This window comes from Gopherus flavomarginatus, chromosome 9, assembly GCF_025201925.1.
Source record: "Gopherus flavomarginatus isolate rGopFla2 chromosome 9, rGopFla2.mat.asm, whole genome shotgun sequence".
NCBI lineage: Eukaryota > Metazoa > Chordata > Testudines > Testudinidae > Gopherus > Gopherus flavomarginatus.
Window position 1 is genome coordinate 72,593,784 of NC_066625.1, and position 21,954 is coordinate 72,615,737.

General features: G+C 36.2%; 1 protein-coding gene across 2 annotated transcripts in view; it reads right to left on the bottom strand.

Annotated features, from left to right (window-relative positions):
* COPS2 (COP9 signalosome subunit 2) overlaps window positions 1–21,954 on the bottom strand; it is a 41,249-nt gene that overhangs the window by 3,142 nt on the left and 16,153 nt on the right. The window contains exons 2-11 of one of the 2 annotated variants that reach the window (XM_050968817.1): window positions 17,033–17,146; window positions 15,925–16,002; window positions 10,731–10,856; window positions 9,209–9,319; window positions 9,007–9,084; window positions 7,892–8,066; window positions 6,949–7,127; window positions 6,774–6,826; window positions 3,440–3,537; window positions 932–1,014 (exon numbers count right to left, since the gene is read on the bottom strand). In XM_050968817.1, the coding sequence (XP_050824774.1) occupies window positions 932–1,014; window positions 3,440–3,537; window positions 6,774–6,826; window positions 6,949–7,127; window positions 7,892–8,066; window positions 9,007–9,084; window positions 9,209–9,319; window positions 10,731–10,856; window positions 15,925–16,002; window positions 17,033–17,146 (1,095 nt within the window). The remainder of the gene's footprint in view (window positions 1–931; window positions 1,015–3,439; window positions 3,538–6,773; window positions 6,827–6,948; window positions 7,128–7,891; window positions 8,067–9,006; window positions 9,085–9,208; window positions 9,320–10,730; window positions 10,857–15,924; window positions 16,003–17,032; window positions 17,147–21,954) is intronic. The other variant, XM_050968818.1, reaches the window with a different exon arrangement.

Sequence of the window (21,954 nt, forward strand, 5' to 3'; positions counted from 1 at the left end):
AAATATGTAAGAAGTAGCAAAGCTCCTGGCCTATCTTGTGCTGCAAATTTGATGAATTCTGTGCAAATGTAGAGTGACCAGATGTCCCGATTTTACAGGGACAGTCCTGATATTTAATGCTTTTTCTTATACAGAAGCCTATTATCCCCTACCCCTGTCCCGATTTTTCACACTTGCTGTCTGGTCACCCTAGTGCAAATGGAATCTTTAAAAAAAAAAAAAAAAAAAAAAAGTTAAATAATTACTTACAGTAATCTGTGTAAAGACAATTTTATCAACCTTAGATTTTGTGCTTATATTATAAAACCTATGCTTAACTCTTCCTTGGTACCTCAAACATTTTAGCATGCCATCAATTTAATCAAACATTAACTAAGGTCATAAAGGTACATTTCCCTCTCACAATCGATTGAAATTCACTTCAATTTTATTATGGACGAGGTCAGGCTAGATAATCATGATAGTCCCTTCTGGCTTTTTAATTTATGAAATTGTTATTCCACCTTTTGTCAGACTTATAACTTTGACATCACTGACTTTTAATGATATCTGCTACACAAGAAGGGTTTAAAACAGTTGAAATTTCATCAGAATTTGTGAATGCTAGTTCGTAGTTATTATAATTGCCTAAGAGAAATTCTGCACTTTCAAGTATTTTTTACACTTCCCTCTAAGCAAGTGCGTCTCTATGCTGCAAAATTGGCAGCTAAACATCTTAAACATTTACCATAGCATTAATAAGAATTATTCAGATTACATGTAAATGTACAGTTCCACACTGCAAAACTGTCAGCATCCTATTCACTGCATTTTGGGGGCCATGTTATATTTTCAGATGTTCCATTTAGGGAAATGGTGTATTTGTTTGACAGCTATGCTGATTCATAATTGTCGTTAATTTAAGCAAATACAAATCTCCTCTGATAAGTACCTTAGAAATAAAAGGAATATGTATTCTTGTATAAGGCTTAATTAATTTTATAAGCACTTGTGTTCTGATGTTTCGCAAAAGCTCTGTAAGAGAAGAAAAACAAATAAGTAACTATTGAAAGAACAATGGTTACATATTCAAATGAGCACGTGTGCAATATAGTTCCATATTTATATCTAGTAGTTCTTTTCCATCTCTTGACTGCTATATTCCTATATGGTAGTAAGTACTCCCACATTATAAAAATAAGCCAACTTTCTTCACTGGTTGTTTCACAATATGTAGCTCAGCCTGGATATTAGCAGGAATACTGGATAATGTTGAAATTATAGTTTTCAAAATAGTTTGTAACTATTTAAAAATTATTCTAAGAAACTGGATAAATAGTACACAATATTGCACAGTATCTTCACCATCTCAGCTTACTACAGAAATACCTGTCTTTCACCAAAATGTGAAAAGTTTAAGGCACTACCCTGCAAATATGCATATGCTTGATTTTAAACACAGGAGTAACCCCACTGAAGTCTGTTTGTGGAAGCAGAGTTTAATAGCCTAACAAGACAAGGAGTTGAGGCAGAGTGGCAATATAAAGAGTCTCTGCAGCAGCTAAGAGTGTTTTTCACTTTCTTATTAGATAAAGTGCAAGTTTAATAAATTAAAAATATGCATGCATGAGCTGTTAATAAAAATATATGGAAGTTCACAAAAGAAGTTTGCTATTCACTAATATTTTTTAAGCCTGTTCTGTTTTCCTTCACTCAGCCAGCTGACTCTTTTACTGCTGTTTGTATGCTTATCGAGTCTCTTACATGAAAACCCAAACGTAACACTATATAGGAATATACAACAATACTTTTAATTTTAATTAGTGACAATTAATGGCATAATGGACCAGATCCTCCAATGCTGCATAGTCACATTTCACTGCACTATCAATCACATTTGGCTAAAAAGCCATATTAATTGGTCCAGGAAGGATCACTTCTGCCTAAGGATGATCCTTCAGTGATAAAGAGCTGATAGAAGTTCGAACCCTAAATACTCTCCCTGCTTCTGGTGTAGTAATGAAAATGGAGTATGGCTTGAGAAAAAGGTGGGGTGGCTGATGGGTCCCTATACTATGTCCTCAAAATACAACCCAGGGGAAAGGATGGATCACCTGTACAGAGCACCACTAGGCAGCACAAAGATTGAGTTTTAAGACACCATCACATTCTGCATAGTTTGGCTGCATCATAGGATCTGACCCAATAACTTCCATGCAATTATATATCTTTTACGAATAACAGTTTTAGTAATATTCAGACTGCCCTCATGAGCTGTTAAGTACATATGCTTTTCCTCAATACAGGCCGAATCCAAAGCTGACTGAAGTCAGCTGTAATTTTTCCATTACTTCAAATAGATGAGGCTCTAGGTTTGCTGCTGTTTTTATTCATAAATCTGGTTGCAAGTGTGCTCCTTTTACCAAAAGCAACTATTATTTTGGTAAATTTCACAGTTATATAGCAAAGTATCTCATTAACTCTGACTTCCAAGGATAGAGTGTTTAAACACTAACTGTATTGTTCACAGCAATAATATCTTATAAGGACAATTTATTTTTTATTATTCTCCCAATGCAGAAGAAATATATCTTAACAAGCAAGGGAAAAAACAGAATTACAACTGGGACAGACTGACAATATCCTGAACGATGTTCATGGAATGAAGCTAAACTCTGAATTAAGTTTAACATCTTTGGGGTCCACTGTATTAAAAATGCAATTGTTTGTGTTCCTGTGGCACTGAGTGTATCTATCTTCTATAGGAGACTGACTAATGCAACCTCTGGATGGCATTAGAACTTCAAAGGACTTTTGGACCAATACCTGTGAAGTGGATGCAAATGACTCACTTTGAATCCTCCTTTTTCAAGGTACCCTCAAAGTAGGAAAGCCCATGGTCAACATGCTCCTAGAAACTCCAGGTCAAAGACTCCTGAACTGTATTAACAGTGGACTAAACAGCTTATAAGTGTGCTTGTTCAGAATTTAAGCTATAATGAATTGTAACCACAAGCTGAATCCCCTTAGACAGAAGGAGAAGGGGATGAAGGATGACTCCTGCCAGAATCCATGTTAGAGTAACATCTGGTAAGCTTAACAGCATGGGTGTAGATTCGTTATTGTTTTTAATATGCTTTCTCTGTATTGCTTTTTATGTTAATAAAAAAATAGGCTTGCACACAAAGAACTGTGTGGTACTGTATCACTTATACCTGTTAACCATGTGTGAAGAGAAAGCAAGCACATGCCTTTGGGCAACTTGCCTGTGCTGGGAAGAACATAGTGAAGGCAAGGAACCGTGCAGCCTACAAATACCCTGGTCTGCAGGGAGAGACACATGGGTCTCCATCCAGAAAGGCAAAAAACAAGGGAGCTGGAAGCCTGAAGCTGGTGCCCACTCAGGGGAAACATAGTTGCAGTTGCCCTGAACTGTGACAACAACTTCCTGTGACCATACCTTCAATGTGCTCCCTTATGAAGGGATCGTCCATGATGTTGCTGTGATTTGTTTTCAGAATCTTCTCAAATTCAGTGATGTCATTATTCTGATAGGCACTTCAATGAGAGAGGAGAGTGAATTACAGTTTTGTCAAGTAAAAAAAGTCTCAGAACTGGATAAGATTTCCAGTTTCCAAATACTAAAAAAGTATATTAATTATTGATAGCAAAGAATTACATTCACAATCTTTCTGATAATTACAAATTGAAGATGCTTACGATAAAAGGGTGTTGAAAACTTGCATCTTAACATAACACTGTAGCTCCTTCATTTCTTCTACTACATATTTTGTTAATGTTCACAGAAGTTTAATATGAATGTTCTGCCCTTTTGCAACTATAAATTGGTCCTGAACATTTTGTATTTTTAAAAAGTTATCCTATTAAAAACACTAAAAATATAGTCACTCAAAGTTACTCAATTGTTTTGTTATGTTATGGATGTGTCCTGTTGCACCTTATTGGAACCTCATGTGTTTAAGTGCCAAGAGGCATCAGCAATGTATTGTCCAGTATATGCATTCAATTGCTGTTAACTGTGTTTGTGAATGTGTGTGTTTTAGTAATGACTTTCTCCTTCAGAGCGTGGATATTCTTTCTGACCAAAGTCTACAGCAAAGTCATCTTTGTGCTTATAAAAATCAAACTCTATGACAAAATAATTCTGATGCTATAACCTCGGCATTAAGACTTCATTGTGGATCAACTCTGAGGAGACGATAAACAACACAGAAGCAAATGTTTGTAGTAGTTGATAACCCTGATATAAAACATCTCATAATTAAATGGCCTTTAAATTACGTATAAAATTTCAAAGGGTACCCTACAAGCAAAGTTGTTTTACAATGTACAAAATGTGTAAGTTCCCTAGAAAATCTAAATGCAAATTTAGTTTCTAATTGTAGTAGAAATTAAGAATAGCATTGTAACTTTAACAAAATTGATGTTATCTGCTGCAGCTTTGTAATTTGTGCTGTATTTTTACTTGCTTTCATATTTTTGAGAGACGAACATACTCAGATGTAAAGATAAAGAACATAAATTAGGTAGTATGACTGAAAGCAGGTTTCCTAAAGCTCATGGGAGTTCCTTCTGTCTCAAATTTACATGAAAGCATGAAGCTGAAGTAGAAAGGAGGTATATGGAATTGAAATTCTCTGAAGTAATCCCTCCACAGATTGCCAAATCCTTTATTTATCATTAGGTCAATAATGCATATGCCTCTTTGGCTTCAGAAAGAGTGCTGTTGTTTCTGAGCAGCTGATAGCAAAGAGTAGTTGTATCTGAACAATGTTTCGCCCACAGTGTTAACTATATATTTCAATATTTAGACAGAGGAATTCCCCATCTTTTGACTGCAAAAGAGAACTGAAAACAGATTGCTTCTTATTTATCAAGAGAGAAGCTGCTTACAGCAGACAGGACCTGGTTGGTTTCACAGCAAAGCATGAAAGAACTGCGTCAATACAATCTACCTAAGCTGATGGTCTCGATACCCTAGGGCCTAAACACTGCTGACAACATTCTCTGTAAAAAGCCATGTAGCACTCTGGATCTTCATATGGTTAGGGGGACACCTGCCCACAGGATTTGAGACTTGAAAGCTCTATTCCAAAAACCCTGCAATAAAACTCCTTTGGCACACATGCCTTGATGTGCGAAAATACTGCACATCAATGCCTCCAAATTATCCTACTAATATAACATACAATATCAACCTTCAAGGAAAGCTTAACGGGCCTGATTTTCAGAAGTCCTGGGCATTCCCAGCTGCCCCTGGATTTGCAGGTGGTCAGCAACTCTGAAAAATCAGATTCTAAATCAGGGGCTCTGAAACTGGAGGTCAGGACCCCTAGTGGGGTTGTGAGGTTAATACATGGGGAGGTCGCGAGCGGTCAGCCTCCACTCCAAACCTCGCTTTGCCACCAGCATTTATAATGGTGTTAAATATATAAACAAGTGTTTTTAATTTATAAGGGGATAGGGGGGGTTTGCACTCAGAGGCTTGCTGTGTGAAAGGGGTCACCAGTACAATAGTCTGAGAATCACTGCTCTAAATGACCAAATTTGAATATGCATAGTCAGCATTGGCCAGCCTGGAAACTCTGAATGCCTTGAAACACCAATGAGAAATGCAGTTGCAAACATTTTAAAATACCCTCTATTCCAGGACTAGTAATATCTTGGCTTCTATTATCATGCAGTATACTGAACTTCTACCAAAAAAAAAAGAGCACTCGTGTTGAAAAAAAACCATGTGAATGTTCTTTTTAATACTATGGTGAACTATAAGAAAGAAGGATCAGCTCCTGGAAAGAAAAGAATAAAATTTGCAGCCTTTATAAACAATAAATACAATTAAATATAATTATAATAATTATAAAGATAATTCTTGCTTCTGAATACAACATTCAATCAAATTTTCACGACATAATCACAGTAAATAAGCTGATAGTTGGAGGCAATTTAGCCATAAAACCAGCAAACAAATGTGATCTCTCGGATGTTCAAACCTCAAAGAACATCTTTTTAGTCAGTTCCCTGGTCTTGCCAATAAAATCTCATGATTCAGAATTAGGATATTTGGAAGACACTGGCCTTTACGGAAAAACAATAACATTAATGACACCAGATAGGAATTCAACCTGATACACTATTTTAGATATAAAACAAACAAGTATATGTTCTTAGTGTGGTCTTTTTAAACTGGTACTGTAGAGAATTTTGTATAGATCAGTGATACTCAGACCTCATCGGTTCATGCGCCAAATTAGCAATCAACATTACCCAGTAGAGCCACAGTAGTATGAATTCATAGTTTTATTTACTGTAGTACTATATATTCATATTTAAACAGCATGTCAGGGGAAATATTTAGTTTTATATATATTATACACACACATATATATATATACACATACACACACACACACACACACACGTACATACACACAAACTCTCACACCAAAATAACTGACCAAGTATCAACAATAGTTGGTTAATAACATAGTGAAAGCATCCTGATTAAATCACACAGTGTTTTAATATCATGTGCTGCAAAGCACCACAGGAGACACATTCAAGAGTCACTTGCAGCTCGTGAGCCACAGTGAGTATTACTGACATAGATCACACTAAATAGAAAGCTTCTGAACAACATTGAAAATCCAAAACCGAAATGCTGGTTTGATACCTATGAAAAAGTCTGCTTGTATTATTTTCAACAAAACAAAACAAAAATATCTGTTTCATGGCTAGTAGCTTTGCCCTTCAGGAAAAATAAAATATCTTACCTTACTAAATTTGTCATTGCTAGAATCTCTGGATCATTTTTGTATGGTTTAGCCTACATAGAACAGAAACCATAATAAGTACATTTAGGTAGCAAAAAAAAGCTATTTATCCCAATCTCTCTATTAAACTGGAAAAGCAGCAGCTAAGCCGACTTGTGCACACTTATAAGTATACCTCCTGAGAGTCAAATGGATTTATTCCGGACTTCATCAGCATGTTTGCTAGGACCAAATATTTTAAGCAAGTAGTTCTTCTAGGACTCCCTGATTCATCATAATTCTTGAATGCTTCAAAAAAGTCAGTGTGTGCCTTTTCAAATTCTCCTTCCCTTAAGTGCATTTTGCCTCCACATTCTGAAAAGAAAACAATGATGAAAGGAGAAGCTGTGTGCTTGCAGCCATTTATCAAAACGATGCCACTGAATGTACCATGCTATGTTTAAACTGATTCTTGAATATATTTTCAGGGTTTTTTGTTGTTATTTCTTTTTTTAATTCATTAAAACTGCTGAGAAAAAGCATTAGCACGTCAATATAAGGCAGCTGCGTCTTCTTTGGTTTTCCAGTTCAATTATCATTAAAAATAACCACTCCTAAGATCACACAGTGACTATAAAGAAAAGTATACCTTTGTAATCTTTTAACAAAAAGGTTGCAATTAATACATTTACTCAGTTGAAATTGATCCAAATGACAAACTTCAAAGACAATACATAGCAACATTATCTATTTATGGGAGCTATCCAACATATTTTTAGAAAAACTATTTAGAAAGTCAAATGAGTAATATTATTTTCCTTTTACCGCTTTAATTGGCAGGTCTCCTGTCAGCAGAGGAGACAAGTGATAGTCATATCCCAGTGAACGGTGCTTTCAGACACGGTACATGCCCTCACTACAATTCATTCAACCATTACTGGCCATTAAATAGGTACTTCCACTGAATCCTAATGCTTTTTTAGTGGCCAATGCAATTCAATGAGATCAGACATTTGGAATGTTTTCTGTAATGTATTTTCAGTTGAAACAACATAAAAAAAGTAAGATATTTTTTAATTTAAGTGACACTGGTCTGAACAAAGGAATTTTAAAGTAGTAATATAAAAAAAAAAACTTGCCTCTGATGACCCCCATGATCAGTGGATGAGGAATGGCAGACTTGATGTGCAGTGACTGTTCGTATAGTGCTTTAAGTTTTTTGTTATTTTTCTGTGCTGTATACATTTGAATTTCCAATGCATAGATTTCCAGTAGCTGGGTGCCCTTTTTTAAATCATCTTCTCCATCATCAGTCTAGGAAAGAGTAATAATGAATATTGTGAATCTTGAAATAATGCTGAGGTCACCATTCTACTAATATAGAAGTGTGTTGTTAAATATTTTCAGAAATCTCCTGCCAAAAATAAGGAAGTTTCCAAATACCGTAATTTTAATACAACCAGTGAAATTAAAACATTATGTTCAAGGAAGCTAGCACGGACTAAGTTCTGAGAGTTTTTCACTTGGGTAAAAATACTGACTTTACTATGAATTTTGCTTGAGTAAGGACTTCAAGACTTGATCTTCTGTACCTTTCATATCTTATGAATTTCTTTCAGTATAAAAAAGTTAAAGCCACGTAACCACTGCAATAGAGCAGTGATGTATTCATGACCATACTATTGCTAAGAATGGGCCAGATTCCCAGGTGTACATCATCGGTGTTCAGCATAAAGATGGAGAGGATAGGCAAAGCTAGAGGCTGATTTGGCCAATGCACGTGGCTTAATATATTTTTTCCATAATGAAGTAAATGCCATAGTTTTCTCCTACTGTTAAGCTTCATTTAGAATTTTTGCTTCTCTGTTGGTTTAAATATAGTTTTTTTCCCCCAAATAGTTTGTATTAATTTTAATAATACATTATAAGGAAGAATAATTCACATAGGCTTCTCGTTCCTGCACTCAAGTGAAATGTAATGATAATGCAGTTACTATCTGCTGGTTATAAAAATTAATCTTTTTACCAGCAATTAACTATTCTATCATTTTTATTTCAAGTTACCAAACAGATAAGGAATTAGAAATTAAATCTAATGCTTGTTTTATTTACAAAGCTCAATGATATGCCATTCTAATGGCCTGAAAACTGGATGTGAAATTAGTACTAACTACAAAAGTTACAGTGAATGATTTTACAAGTAATTTTGGGGTAGTAAAGGTTGTTGTTTTTTTAAATATCTACTCTACTGTACCTGGCATGACTGATGCAACTGGCGCAAAATCTTCTGTAATTTTCCATATTCTTCTCGTTCTAAATATAATTTGCCAAGCTGTGATTAAAGAATTAAAGCCATTAGGACAATTAGGATTTTGGAATTTATAAAATTAAGACTTGCAATTTAAGAAAGTTATAGCAAGCAAAAAATAAAACTAAGTATTATTTATATATTTTACCTTTGTGTTTGTCTTAAACCACAATCTATCATTCTTAGCATCTTTCAGCGCTTCAAGTGTTGTTTCATAAAATTCCTGAAGCAAATCCATCTGGCATAAAAAATCAGAATTCTATAATTGTAAACAGCAAATTTGTACCTGTTAATATAGTCAGTTTGAACAAACTAAAAGTGCATGTTTGAACTTCAACACAAATAAGATACAGGAATCTGCATCTTACTGAATGATTACTTATAAATAGCAAAAATTGCAACTAAAATGACAAAACAAACATAATAAATAATAAACAGTATTATCATAAAATAGATTTCACTGAAGTTGGAACTGACAAAAGCATTTAAAATCACCCAGATGTAAACTTTTAATTCAAAATAAGCTGCACAAGGTTTTAAAATCTGCAATTTTTTAATCATATTAGTCAAGAACCAAAGTTACTTATCCATCTTAAGCAGATAATAAAATCATTGTTATGTAAGTATCTGAGAAAAATACTAAAGGAAAGCTAGCATTACTGTTACTGGAAACTGAAAAGGAGACACTAAGAAGAGTAAAAGGATAGGAGGGAAAAGGGACAGAAAAAAAAAAAAAAGAAAAAGATTTTCTCTCTCCTGTTCAAGTACTGCATGAAATAAGAATAAAAAAATGTCGGACTGTTCTGCTCAGAGCAGACCAGATGATGTTCCTGTATGGAAACAATCTGTAACACTCAAAACTGCAGAGTGTTTAATAGCGTTTTTTCTTAAAAATCAGATAATCTAGAAAGTTGAGAGAGAAAACTTTCTGTACACTTAATGGCCAGATTATCTGCTGGGTGCAGTTGGGATGGGGCCGTGTCTTTTAGGTTGCAGGTATGAGTCCCTGATTCTCTCCATTCCTAGCTCCTGGCACAACTTAGAACAGATACTCTAAACTGCCAACTAGGTATGGTCCTAAGGCCACCCATCCTTGGAACTGTCAGAATATATCACACTCCAGCCACTTCACCTGTCCCTCCCCGTGTGTTGCAGGAGGAGAGAAAGACACAGAAGTCAACTGTGTGTGCTGGCAATTCTCCACATGCTGGGTATCCCCAGCTAGAAGCTCCGGCAGCATAAAGAGAGCAGAGCTTGGCCATGGACCTGGTCCTATGTACCTAGTCTGCTTACTTAATGCAAAATTAATGAGTATACAGAGTTATTTTAACTACAAATTACATTTGAGAACCTATTGATGGTGGTAGCCACTTTGCAGAAAAACAAGTCATTTGTGACATTTAGCTGCATAGAAATCCCAGGTAAGAGATACCAAGTAGTTTCTAGCCTGCTTTAATCTTGTGTAGATGACATTAAAGTTAAAGACAAGTTAATTCTTAAACACATGATCAATAAATTGTGGGGGACAATATTTAACATACTGAAACAAATGTAATATTATAATTGTTCTCCAATTAAACCAAGAATCAGGTTTTCAAAAGGCAAAGAGTCCATGCAAAAAATGGATAGGTGGAGGAGGACCACCAACATTAAAGGAATGATAATCTAACCTGTTTGGAAGTGGAGATATAATCAAGAATAGAATTGATGGATTTTTCAGAGTAATTCCTTGTAACTGCACTCCTTATGTAGGTCAATAGCTGTTTATATCTGTTCATCATTTCAGGAAAGTTAGTCTGTGAGGAAAAACATATAATTCATAATCATGAAAAATTGTATACTGAATGTTGCCATCAGATAGTAACATCTGTAACTATGCACAGAAAACCCAAAAACATTACAGTAGAGAGACTATGCAGTCATGCATGACTGTGATTGCTCTAAATCTTCTGTCACCTATTTAGGATGGCCACACTACACCTAAGTGGCAGAGTCAAAAGTGAGTTAAGTGGATCTTCATAGAACAGAAGTTTAAATAGAGAAGTCTACTTGAGAATTACCATGGCCACATTATTTGGCGTAAAAACATATTTCCTACCAACACATTATAGTGAATGATGTTGTGACATTCTATACCTTGGGGGAGCATCCTGGAACCCCCATATTCCTCATTTTTATATAATCGTGATCTTAAATATAAAGCATGCCTCGTAAAGTATCTGGGAAAGGTTATGACCTGCTGAAAGTAATTTCTCTACTCATATATGTATATCATTAATGCATAAGAAGTTATGAGAATTGTGTTGTATGGTGGTCACTAAAACTTGCTGTAAGTTGTGGAATCAGCCAGACATTAGCTCCCCTGAGGCAACAGCAACAAAAGTCCCAACACCCAGTGTGGTATCAATCAATCCATCAACAACCACTGTCCAGCAAGGGAGCTATGATGCAATGACTCACCTGCATGAGGCCACACCAGGGGAATTGCTCAACCTTGTATGGAGACTCAACAATGTCTCCAGACGTGCCTGGACTTGTTTTCCAAGCACATGGACTGGGGGTATAAAACAGAGAGTGGACACATACTGAGCCCTTCTCCTGCCCTCACCTACCCTGCAAGCAACTAAGACACTGAGAAGACAAGACTCCAACAGAAGAGATTGGCCCAGATTTCAAGGGAGAAATCTGTATACTAAGGACTGCAATACCCAGTGGGGTGAGAAAAACTGCTAAATGTAGTTGTTGCCCTGTCGAATAGAGTGAGAGTTTAGACTGCGTGATTATATTTTATTTCTTTTGGTAACTAACTCTGACTTTTCACCTATCACTTAAAATCTATCTTTCATATTCAATAAATGCGTTTAACAATTTATCTTTACCAGTGAGTTTGTATGAAGCGTGTGGCAAATCTCAGGTGCTGCAAAGGCTGGTGTACAACCACTTTCCATTGCTGAAGTGGTGAACTAATTAATAAATCTGCACTGCCTCTCTTGAGCAATGCAAGACGGTATATTCCTGAGGTACAGTGCTGGGAGCTGGGGGGATTTGGCTCTGGTGCCTTTCTCTGAGTGCTTCATGAGTGGCTCTGGGAGCATTCATGCAATCTAGCTGGGTGTGTGGGGCTCCACAAGCTGTTGTGCTGCTGGTCACTAGCAAGGCATTATGAGAGACAGCCTAGGCTGGAAAGAGTTAAGGGGGTACAGCGGTCCCACAGTCCCAGGCTGCACCCCAGGATGATCCTATCACAGATGTCTCATGTTAGCTACTGTAATCCATATAGAAAACTGAACTTCATAAGACACTCTAAAAATTCTGTTTGCTGAGCTTGATATGTAAAACGTCATCAGCCCATTTTATTTTTTAAACAAATTTTTAGAAGTACAAGGTGGCACTCTGTACCTTAAAGCATCACTCTGGAAACCCCATAACCACCCCTCTCATATAATAATATTTCATACAAAGCATGCCATGTAAAATATCATATGAAAGGTCATGGTAAGTGGAAACCAATTTTTCTGTCAAAATATGTATATTCTTAGTGTGTATGAAGTTTTGAGATTTTGAGGGATTGTTATTATTGAAATATTTTGTGAGTAGGGCTGTCAAGCGATTAAAAAAATTAGTCACGATTAATCACACTGTTAAACAATAATAAAACACCATATATTTAAATATTTGTGGATGTTTTCTGCATTTTCAAATATATTGATTTCAATTACAACACAGAATACAAAGTCTACAGTGCTCACTTTATATTTATTACAAATATTTGCACTGTAAAAATGACAATAGTATTTTTCGATTCAATTAATAAAAGTACTGTAGTGCAATCCCTTTATGATGAAAGATGAACTTACAAATATAGAATTATGTACAAAAATTAATTGCATTCAAAAATAAAACAATGCAAAACTTTAGAGCCTACAAGTCCATTCAGTCCTACTTCCTGTTCAGCTAGTCACTCAGAAAAACAAGTTTGTTTAGATTTGCAGGAGATAATGCAGCCTGCTTCTTGTTTACATCACCTGAAAGGGAGAACAGGCGTTCTCATGGCACTACTGTAGGTGGTGTCGCAAGATATTTATGTGCCAGATGAATTAAAGATTAGTCCCTTCATGATGTCCCTTCATGCTTCAACCACCATTCCAGAGGACACGCGTCCAGGCTGACGACGGTTTCTACTCGATAACAATCCAAAGCAGTGCAGACTGACGCATGTTCATTTTCATCATCTGAGTCAGATGTCAACAGCAAAAGGTTGATTCTCTTTTTTGGTGATTTGGGTTCTATAGTTTCCACTTCAGAGTGTTGCCCTTTTAAGACTTCTGAAAGCATGCTCCACACCTCTTCCCTCTCAGATTTTGGAAGGCACTTCAGATTCTTAAATCTTGGGTTGAGTGCTGTAGCAATCTTTAGAAATCTCACATTGGTATGTTCGTTGCATTTTGTCAAATCTGCAGTGAAAATGTTCTTAAAATGAACAACATGTGCTGGGTCATCATCCAAAACCTATAACATGAAATATATGGCAGAATGCGGGTAAAACAGAGCAGGAGACATACAATTCTCCCCCAAGGAGTTTGGTCACAAATTTAATTAATTATTTTTTTTTTTTAACAAGCATCAGCAGCATGAAAGCATGTCCTCTGAAATGGCAGCCAACACATGAAGGGGTATATGAATGTTTCACATATCTGGCACATAAATACCTTGCAATGCAGGCTACAGAAGTGCCATGCGAACAAACACCTGTTCTCACTTTCAGGTGACATTGTAAATAAGAAGCAGGCAGCATTATCTCTTGTAAATGTAAACAAACTTGTTTGTCTTAGCAACTGGCTGAACAAAAAGTAGGACTGAATGGACTTGTAGGCTCTAAAGTTTTATGTTATTTTGTTTTTTAATGCAATTATGTAACAAACAAACAAAAATCTACATTTGTAAGTTGCACTTTCAAGATGAAATTGCTCTACAGTACTTGTATGAGGGGAATTGAAAAATACTTTTTTTTGGTCAGTTTTACAGTGCTAATATTTATAATAAAAAATTATATAAGGTGAGCACTATACACTTTATATTCTGTGTTCTAACTGAAATGAATGTAGAAAACATCCAAAAATATTTAATAAATTTCAATTGGTATTCTATTGTTCAACAGTGCGATTAAAACTGCCAGTAACCGCAATTAATTTTTTTTTAGTTAATCGCGTGAATTAAATGAGTTAACTGCAATTTATCTATAGCCCTAGTTGTGAGTTGCCCACTGCTAGTTTTCCAGTGACAACAAAGGAGGAGATCCATTAACAGGGGGGTGTTAAATGACCATTAATCAGCAGGGATAAGGCATTTACATTGCTGCAAGAGGGCTGTGCAAACATCACACAATGGGGGATTGCTCAACTCTGTCACTCAGCAAAACCCACCAGGACATATCTGTGTTAGTGTTTTCTAGGCACATGGACCAAAGAGATAAAATAGGGGACAGTGGCATCATGCTTTTACCTTTCTTCTCCTCAACCTATGCTGGAAGCAACAAGAATGCTGGGAAGACAAAGACTTGAAATGAGGAGAGTGGCCACTGCTTAAAGGGAAAGCCACTGTATTAAGAACTGTAACATACCTGCAACATCCAGAGGGGTGAGAAAAACTGCTTGATCTAAGTACTGCTTAGTCTAATAAGTGTTGAGATTTAGACTGTGTGCTTACCTTTTATTTTCTCTGGTAACCAACTCTGACCTTTCGTGCCTACCACTGATAATCACTTAAAATCTCTGTCTGTGTAGTTACTAAATCTGTTTTATAATTGTACCTAAACAGTGTGTTTTGGCTGAAGTGCTTGGGAAATCTCAGCTCAATTTACAAAGGCTAAAGCAGGGGTAGGCAACCTATGGCATGTGTGCCAAAGGTGGCAGGTGAGCTGATTTTCAGTGGCACTCACACTGCCTGGGTCCTGGCCACCGATCTGGGGGCTCTGCATTTTAATTTAATTTTAAATTAAACTTCTTGTAAATAAGGTTTTTAAAATGTTCTTTACATACAACAATAGTTTAGTTATATATTATAGACTTATAGAAAGACACCTCCTAAAAACATTAAAACGAATTACTGCACGCAAAACCTTAAATTAGAGTGAATAAATGAAGACTTGGCACACCACTTCTGAAAGGTTGCCAACTCGTGGACTAGAGTCTCCTCTCTGCACTGAGGGAGGGGTGGACTGGATAATAAATTTACACAATTCAGGCTTCTGACCTGGGCAAGGTGGTATATTCCTGGGGTGCAAGGCTCAGGAGATTTGTTGGTGCCTTTCTCTGTGTGACTCTGAGAGCATTCATGCAATGTAGCTTGGTGTGGGACTCCACATGCTGTTGTACTGAATTAGAACAGCACCTGGAGGGTGTGCTGCTTGTCACAAGCAAAGCATTGTTAGCCCAGCCTGGAGAGTTAAGAGGGCACAGTGATCTCCCAATTCCAGGTTGTAACTTGAAATCTGAGTTTGGTCAATTCAAGGCAAGCTCTTCGATGTTATTTAAAAGATGTCAATACACGTAATGTCTCTATTTACGCACAAGCAATCTATTCCAGCACCTTGGGATGAGTGCACAGAGAAAAGTGGGTCTAGATTTCAAAACTTCTTAAATCATGAGGTTAATGTTAATCATGACTATATAAGGTCCCTGTGGCAGCTATAATGATTGCTTATATGGACATTATTAGAGAATTATGTTATTTTATATGTTCTAGGTTTTTTTCAAATGTAATTTTGAAGATAAAAATAAGGAGAGGATAACAATTTAAAAACTGTTAATCAATTCAATATTAATGCAATTTTGCATTTCCTAAAATGACAGCTGCAACTCCTACCAATTTGAAGTTTATTTTAATCATCTGTTTCAGTGCTTTGAATCCCCATTCTCCTTTTTCACCTTCAAGCTCCAAAACCTGAAATAGAAAAAAAGAATTCTTCATCAATAACCCAATGCTTATAAAGCTGACATGCAAGGGATTTTTTTAAAAAAAGAGCTAGTGTCTTTTTAAAAAATGAACGAAGGTAATAAAAAGAGGTCTGAAAGTTTTTTTCTGCTTGTTTTCTACCTTAGAAAGGTTTCAGAGAAGCAGCCGTGTTAGTCTGTATCCGCAAAAAGAACAGGAGTACTTGTGGCACCTTAGAGACTAACAAATTTATTTGAGCATAAGCTTTCGTGGGCTACAGCCCCACTTCATCAGATGCATGTAGTGGAAAATACAGTAGGAAGATAGATATATACACAGAGAACATGAAACAATGGGTGTTACCATAGACACTGTAAGGAGAGTGATCAGTTAAGGTGAGCTATTATCAGCAGGAGAGAAAAAGAACTGTTTGCAGTGGTAATGAAAATGGCCCATTTCCAGCAATTGACAAGGAGATGTGTGGGGGGGGGGGGGGGGGCAGGAAATAAGCATGGGGAAATAGTTTTACTTTGTGTAATGGGCCATTACTCAGGATCTTAACCAATGGTAATGCATTATGTAAGAGTAAAGAAAATGTTTTTTCAATTAAGAAAAGACAATTGGATATGGTCTCTACAGCTGACAGACAAGCTAACTGAATAAAAAATGTATTTAAAATTAGCAGTTGTGCAAGGTTTAATAGTTTGGCAAAAATTAAAAAAAAAATCAGTTGTGCCACTAAACAATGAACAATATATTTTCTCAGTATGGCATTTATAAATTTGTAAACAGTCTGGGAGTCAAGAAGTCTGATGAAAACTTATTACCATCTGTACTAATAAGTTACACTACTACGAAAAGTTTCTCTCAAAATTCCTGGAAACAACCTCATGTGGTAATATCAGCGGGAATTATTAATGCATCTTCAATATCAATACACCAATAACTTGAATCCAAGTAAATATTTTCATAGTAGATCAAATGTAATTGTGGGCTATGGCATCAACATAAACAAAAGGGAGAACATAAAACTAAAAACCTTCTGAAAACTGCTCAATGCTGCTTTGGGATCATCCTCCTTTAATGCTTTGGAATTGTAGTACTGATTTTCCAGATCCACATTTGGCTCAGAGTTACTATCTTCAGAGTATTCCTATAGTTTAGGAAAAAAAGGAAAAACAAAATGTTATCACTGAAAACTTATATTTTCAAAAAACTTTCATCAAACTTAGATTTCTCAATACACTGAAAAATAAAAACCAATCTTGGTTGATATGAAACCTGTCATCTTATTAGAGCATCACTAGAATTCAGCCACCTCTGGGGTGAAGGGAATCAACCTATTAGTACATTGATTTGCGGAGGAATGGGGATGGGGGTGGGACAGAGAGGAAAGAAGAGGATGTGGTTAGAAACTGTGGACAATGCAAACTGCAATTCTTCTAAAAGGTTCTATAAGGAAAACATTAGGCATGATGATGACCCCTGCTGTTACTTTGCTGAGAAGCAGGAAATAATTGGGAGTGTGCAAGAGTTGCAGAAAGGAGGAAGTGAAGGAGTCTAGACACCGAACAATTTAATCTAAGGAATCACCCACAATGTGCACTGGCAGACACGAAATTTTCTTTTTCTCCAATTATGCTATTTGCTTACTTTTTACACGCTATTCAGTTTTTACTGATGACAATATGCTAATCAGTTTTACCTTCAGCTTCTTATGCACTAGCACAGGGGTAGGCAACCTATGGCACGGGTGCCAACGGTGGCATGCGAGCTGATTTTCAGTGGCACTCACACTGCCCGGGTCCTGGCCACCGGTCCAGGGGGCTCTGCATTTTAATTTATTTTTAAATGAAGCTTCTTAAACATTTTATAAACCTTATTTACTTTACATAGAATCATAGGTTATTAGGATTGGAAGGGACCTCAAGAGATCATCTAGTCCAACCCCCTACTCAAAGCAGGACCAATCCCCAAATGGCCCCCTCAAGAACTGAACTCACAGCCCTGGGTTTAGCAGGCCAATGCTCAAACCACTGAGCTATCCCTCCTCCCCACAATACAACTACAACAATAGTTTAATTATATATTATAGACTTATAGAAAGAGACCTTCTAAAAACGTTAAAATGTATTACCGGCACACGAAACCTTAAATCAGAGTGAATAAATGTTGACTCGGCACACCACTTCTGAAAGGTTGCCAACCCCTGCACTAGCACAGTGCTCATGACAGTTACAAAATCAAACAAAAAAACTGATTTAAAAATATTATGCAAACATTTAATTTTATTTTAAAATTGCAATCCAACCTCTCCCAACACAGAGGTTAAATGCTGAGGATAAATTGCTTGACGCTGTGTTTAAACCATAATGACAGTCACCAGTACATTGCAGTGAGATGAACAATTCATTTTTTAATCCATTTTATTTTATTTGCAAAAATGTTGGACTTCTCTTCCCCAGCTGTAACTGCCTCAATCCCTTCCCCCATGTTTATTATTTTGTTCACTACCATGTTACCAGTGTTAATGAAGTCCTTCAAAAGAAAAGGTGGAGGGAAACAAGGAAAAAACCAGGCAAAAGACAGAAGCTTAATATTTCTATATTCAGTTCTCTTTCCTAGACACTCAAACTCTTTCAATGTATGCCTTTAAAAAAAAAATGGAGACTTCAGAACACTTACAATTAAGTTTTTAAATAGGGAAAGCAGCCACAGGTAAGTTACTAAAACTTACGCCCAGCCCAATTGTTATTAAATGTTTATATACAGCACTGAATAAATCCTTAAATCTTCTTACATTCCAGTTCATTTCTAATTAAAATAATTTTCTCCTAAGGGAGCCATTGAAATGGATCACAGGGAAGTGTTCGATGTTACCACAGCTAGGTTTGTTTTTCTTCTCACTAAGTGAATTTTATTGCTTTGAGTACTATTAGTTTGACAGCTCTAGAAAATGAACTGCTCTATTTCTAGATCAAATATAAAGGTGTTGCTGTCAACTCAGAAAGCCCTAAACGGCTGGAAGTTCCTGCTTGAGGAACCACCTCTCTCCTCATGCCATACAGCCACAGTGGAAGCACTTGACCTAGATCCTGCTCAATGTAAAAGAAAAGAACCTCATGGCAGAGCATTCCCTGTGAGAGGCCCTCTGCGCCAGAACAAGCTCCACCTGCCCCAGTCTGCAGTAGCTTTGGTCTTCTGACCTTCATGGCACACTGCAAGATGCATCTATCTGAATGGGCTGCTGCTGAGGATTACATGAGGGAAGACAATGGGGGGAGGATGTTTTATGTTTTAAAGGGAGATAAGTTCTGTTGGCTGTAAACTGCTGCTGAATTTTATTTTTGTAACTAACATTGGGGTGCCTAAAGTTCTGGACAGCCAATACCTTTTGTTATTGTTAAAAATCCAAATAAATGTAACCACAGAACAAGTACAGCACGAGTAGCAAATGGCAGGCCAGCATGTAGTGTGTTCCTCAACCGTGACATACAGGGAACAAACACTACTAAGAGTGGGAACATGTTGGTCTTTGGTGTCAATTGTGGCAGTGAATTTTATGATATACTGAACAAACTCCTTTACTGACCATACATATTTTCTATTGTATCTAGGTTTTTATACAGCACTCATCACCATAATATCTGAGCAACTTCCAATAGTGCATTAAGCAACTTGACAAGTGTTGCTTGTTCCCAGAAGAAGCAGTATCTTGTTTTGGTGGGGTTTTAAAATTATTACTTTTTAATATAAATAAACCTGTTGCTGTGTGTTTGCTAGAGAAGGCAAGATCAGAGAAATGTGCCTTACATGTAGGGCAGAAAACAGTAAGGGTTCTGATGGTCCTTAGTTCTTGGAAGAGTTAATTCCATAGTCTCACACGACCCCCAGAGAAAGGTCTGTCTCCCACATAGACAAGCTTTGCTTTGCTGTGGAAGTTCCATTATGCCAGAGGAGCACATTTACATAGGGACTTCAATTTAGGGAAGAGAAGGAGATCAGAAGGAACTTCTCCCTCATCTAAAAGGTTGGGGTCTTTTTTTGGTGAAAATCCTGATATACAATTTTATTTATTCAAAATATTGCAATGTGAATTAACCTAGCTACATCCTGTGCAAGACACTCTGCACAGCATGTTCTCCATGTCTCCTGTTGTCATCTATGAGAAGGGTGTAAGTCAGATCCATTAAGAACTCATTAAGACTCACCCATGGCTTGCATGTGATATAATTCCAAGCAATAAGCATCTCATCGTACCCAGGTGCAGTGAGATTATGGAGCCACATAAATTGTCACAGAATAGTGATTTATTAAAATTTCAATAACTGTGCTAGATAATCTAAAATTTCATTTTAAAATAAATAAAGTCTTCAGCCCTTGTAACTGTGAATTAAACCTTAAAAATGTGACACAAATGTTAACTGATGCCAAAATATCTGCCTCAGTTTTTAGATAGCTGGAAACAAAAGTTCAGGCATGCAAATAACTAATGTCGATTTAAATGCCAACATTAACAATTTCAACACTGATCAATTAAGCACAATCATCATAATTTGTTAGTTTTGGATATATTGGCAAGGGTTGGGGTATGGTGTAGTGGAATGTCCAGCTGTTCTCAAAAGTTGGGTGGGGCATGAGAAATTCAAAACCGCCTCCTCAAATTTAAAATAACGATGAGATTAATTCCCTTCCCAATACTAACCTCTTTTGGATACCAAAACCCGAAACTCCTCTCTCACACTTCCAATCCCCACTGTGCCGTAACAACTTCTACAATTCAGTTACTTATAAATATAAAATTAAACTGCCCCACATTTAAAGTTCACTACATAAAATAAAAAAAAATCTAAATAAACTGCACAACAGTGTATTAATTAGACTGGACAGAGGTTGGGGAACATCAATCCTATATAATTCTGGAGTTTCTGTTGCAAAATTCAGGCCTAATGTCCTGCACAGGACAAAAAGCCTTCACTATAGCTTTAAAATCTTTAAAAATGCTCCTATGTGTCTTCTTTCAGCCAAGTGACACCTCAAAGAATAACCGATTGTCCTAAGAAAAATACAGATTCCCAGTGACTTCTTAACAGAATTAATCTTAACTCTTTCAGTATAAAACAAAATCCAAACAGAAGGGAAATAGTGGTCTGAGCACACATATGCTGATGCTCTCAGACCTGCCCACCCACTCCCCCTTGCTGGGGAGGACGAGGGGACCATTTTAACATTGTCTAACAATCAGAAAAACTGACAGAACTTTAAACAATGGAAACTGTTTTTTAAAGTTTAATTCTTTTTTAAAGTTTACAGGTTGTTCAATCAGAAATCTGAATTTTCTGAAGTTAGCCAATTAAAAACAGGTTAAGTTGACCATGTTCCTCTGAAAGAAAGTATACTGACCCAATTCATAATGATGAAAATAAAAGCCCTATTTGGGGTTTAGTCTGACTAGGATGTAGTTCTTTCAAACAGCATTAATTTTATAAGTTAAATTACTATCTATTACTATAAACAGCCATTTTAAGAAAAGATCTTATTAAAAAGTTAGTGATTAAATTTTCAGAAAATTCATTTCACCTAGTAAACTCGAAAAAGTTAAGCTTCAGCTTCTAAAATTAACAGTGATAGCAAATGTGTGTGTTTTGGAAGAATGAAGGGGCACATGTATCTAATAAAAATTAAACTTATGCAAAAATTAATTTATATTTTATAAGAACCATAGTTTTACTAATCATTAATTTTTACAAAATTCTCATTTCTTGCCTCACCTAAAAGCTGTTGCTGAAGTTACAGCCTTTACAATCTGTAATTTAGTAAGATTTTGTTTGGACATATGCATAAAATATTATTTGGTACAAAAGCTATTAATTCTGCACTTTGGCTTTATTGCATATTGTTTTACTTAATGTATATAAAACAGATCACACTTTATAAAACTTTTTAACAAAAAAAAAGAAA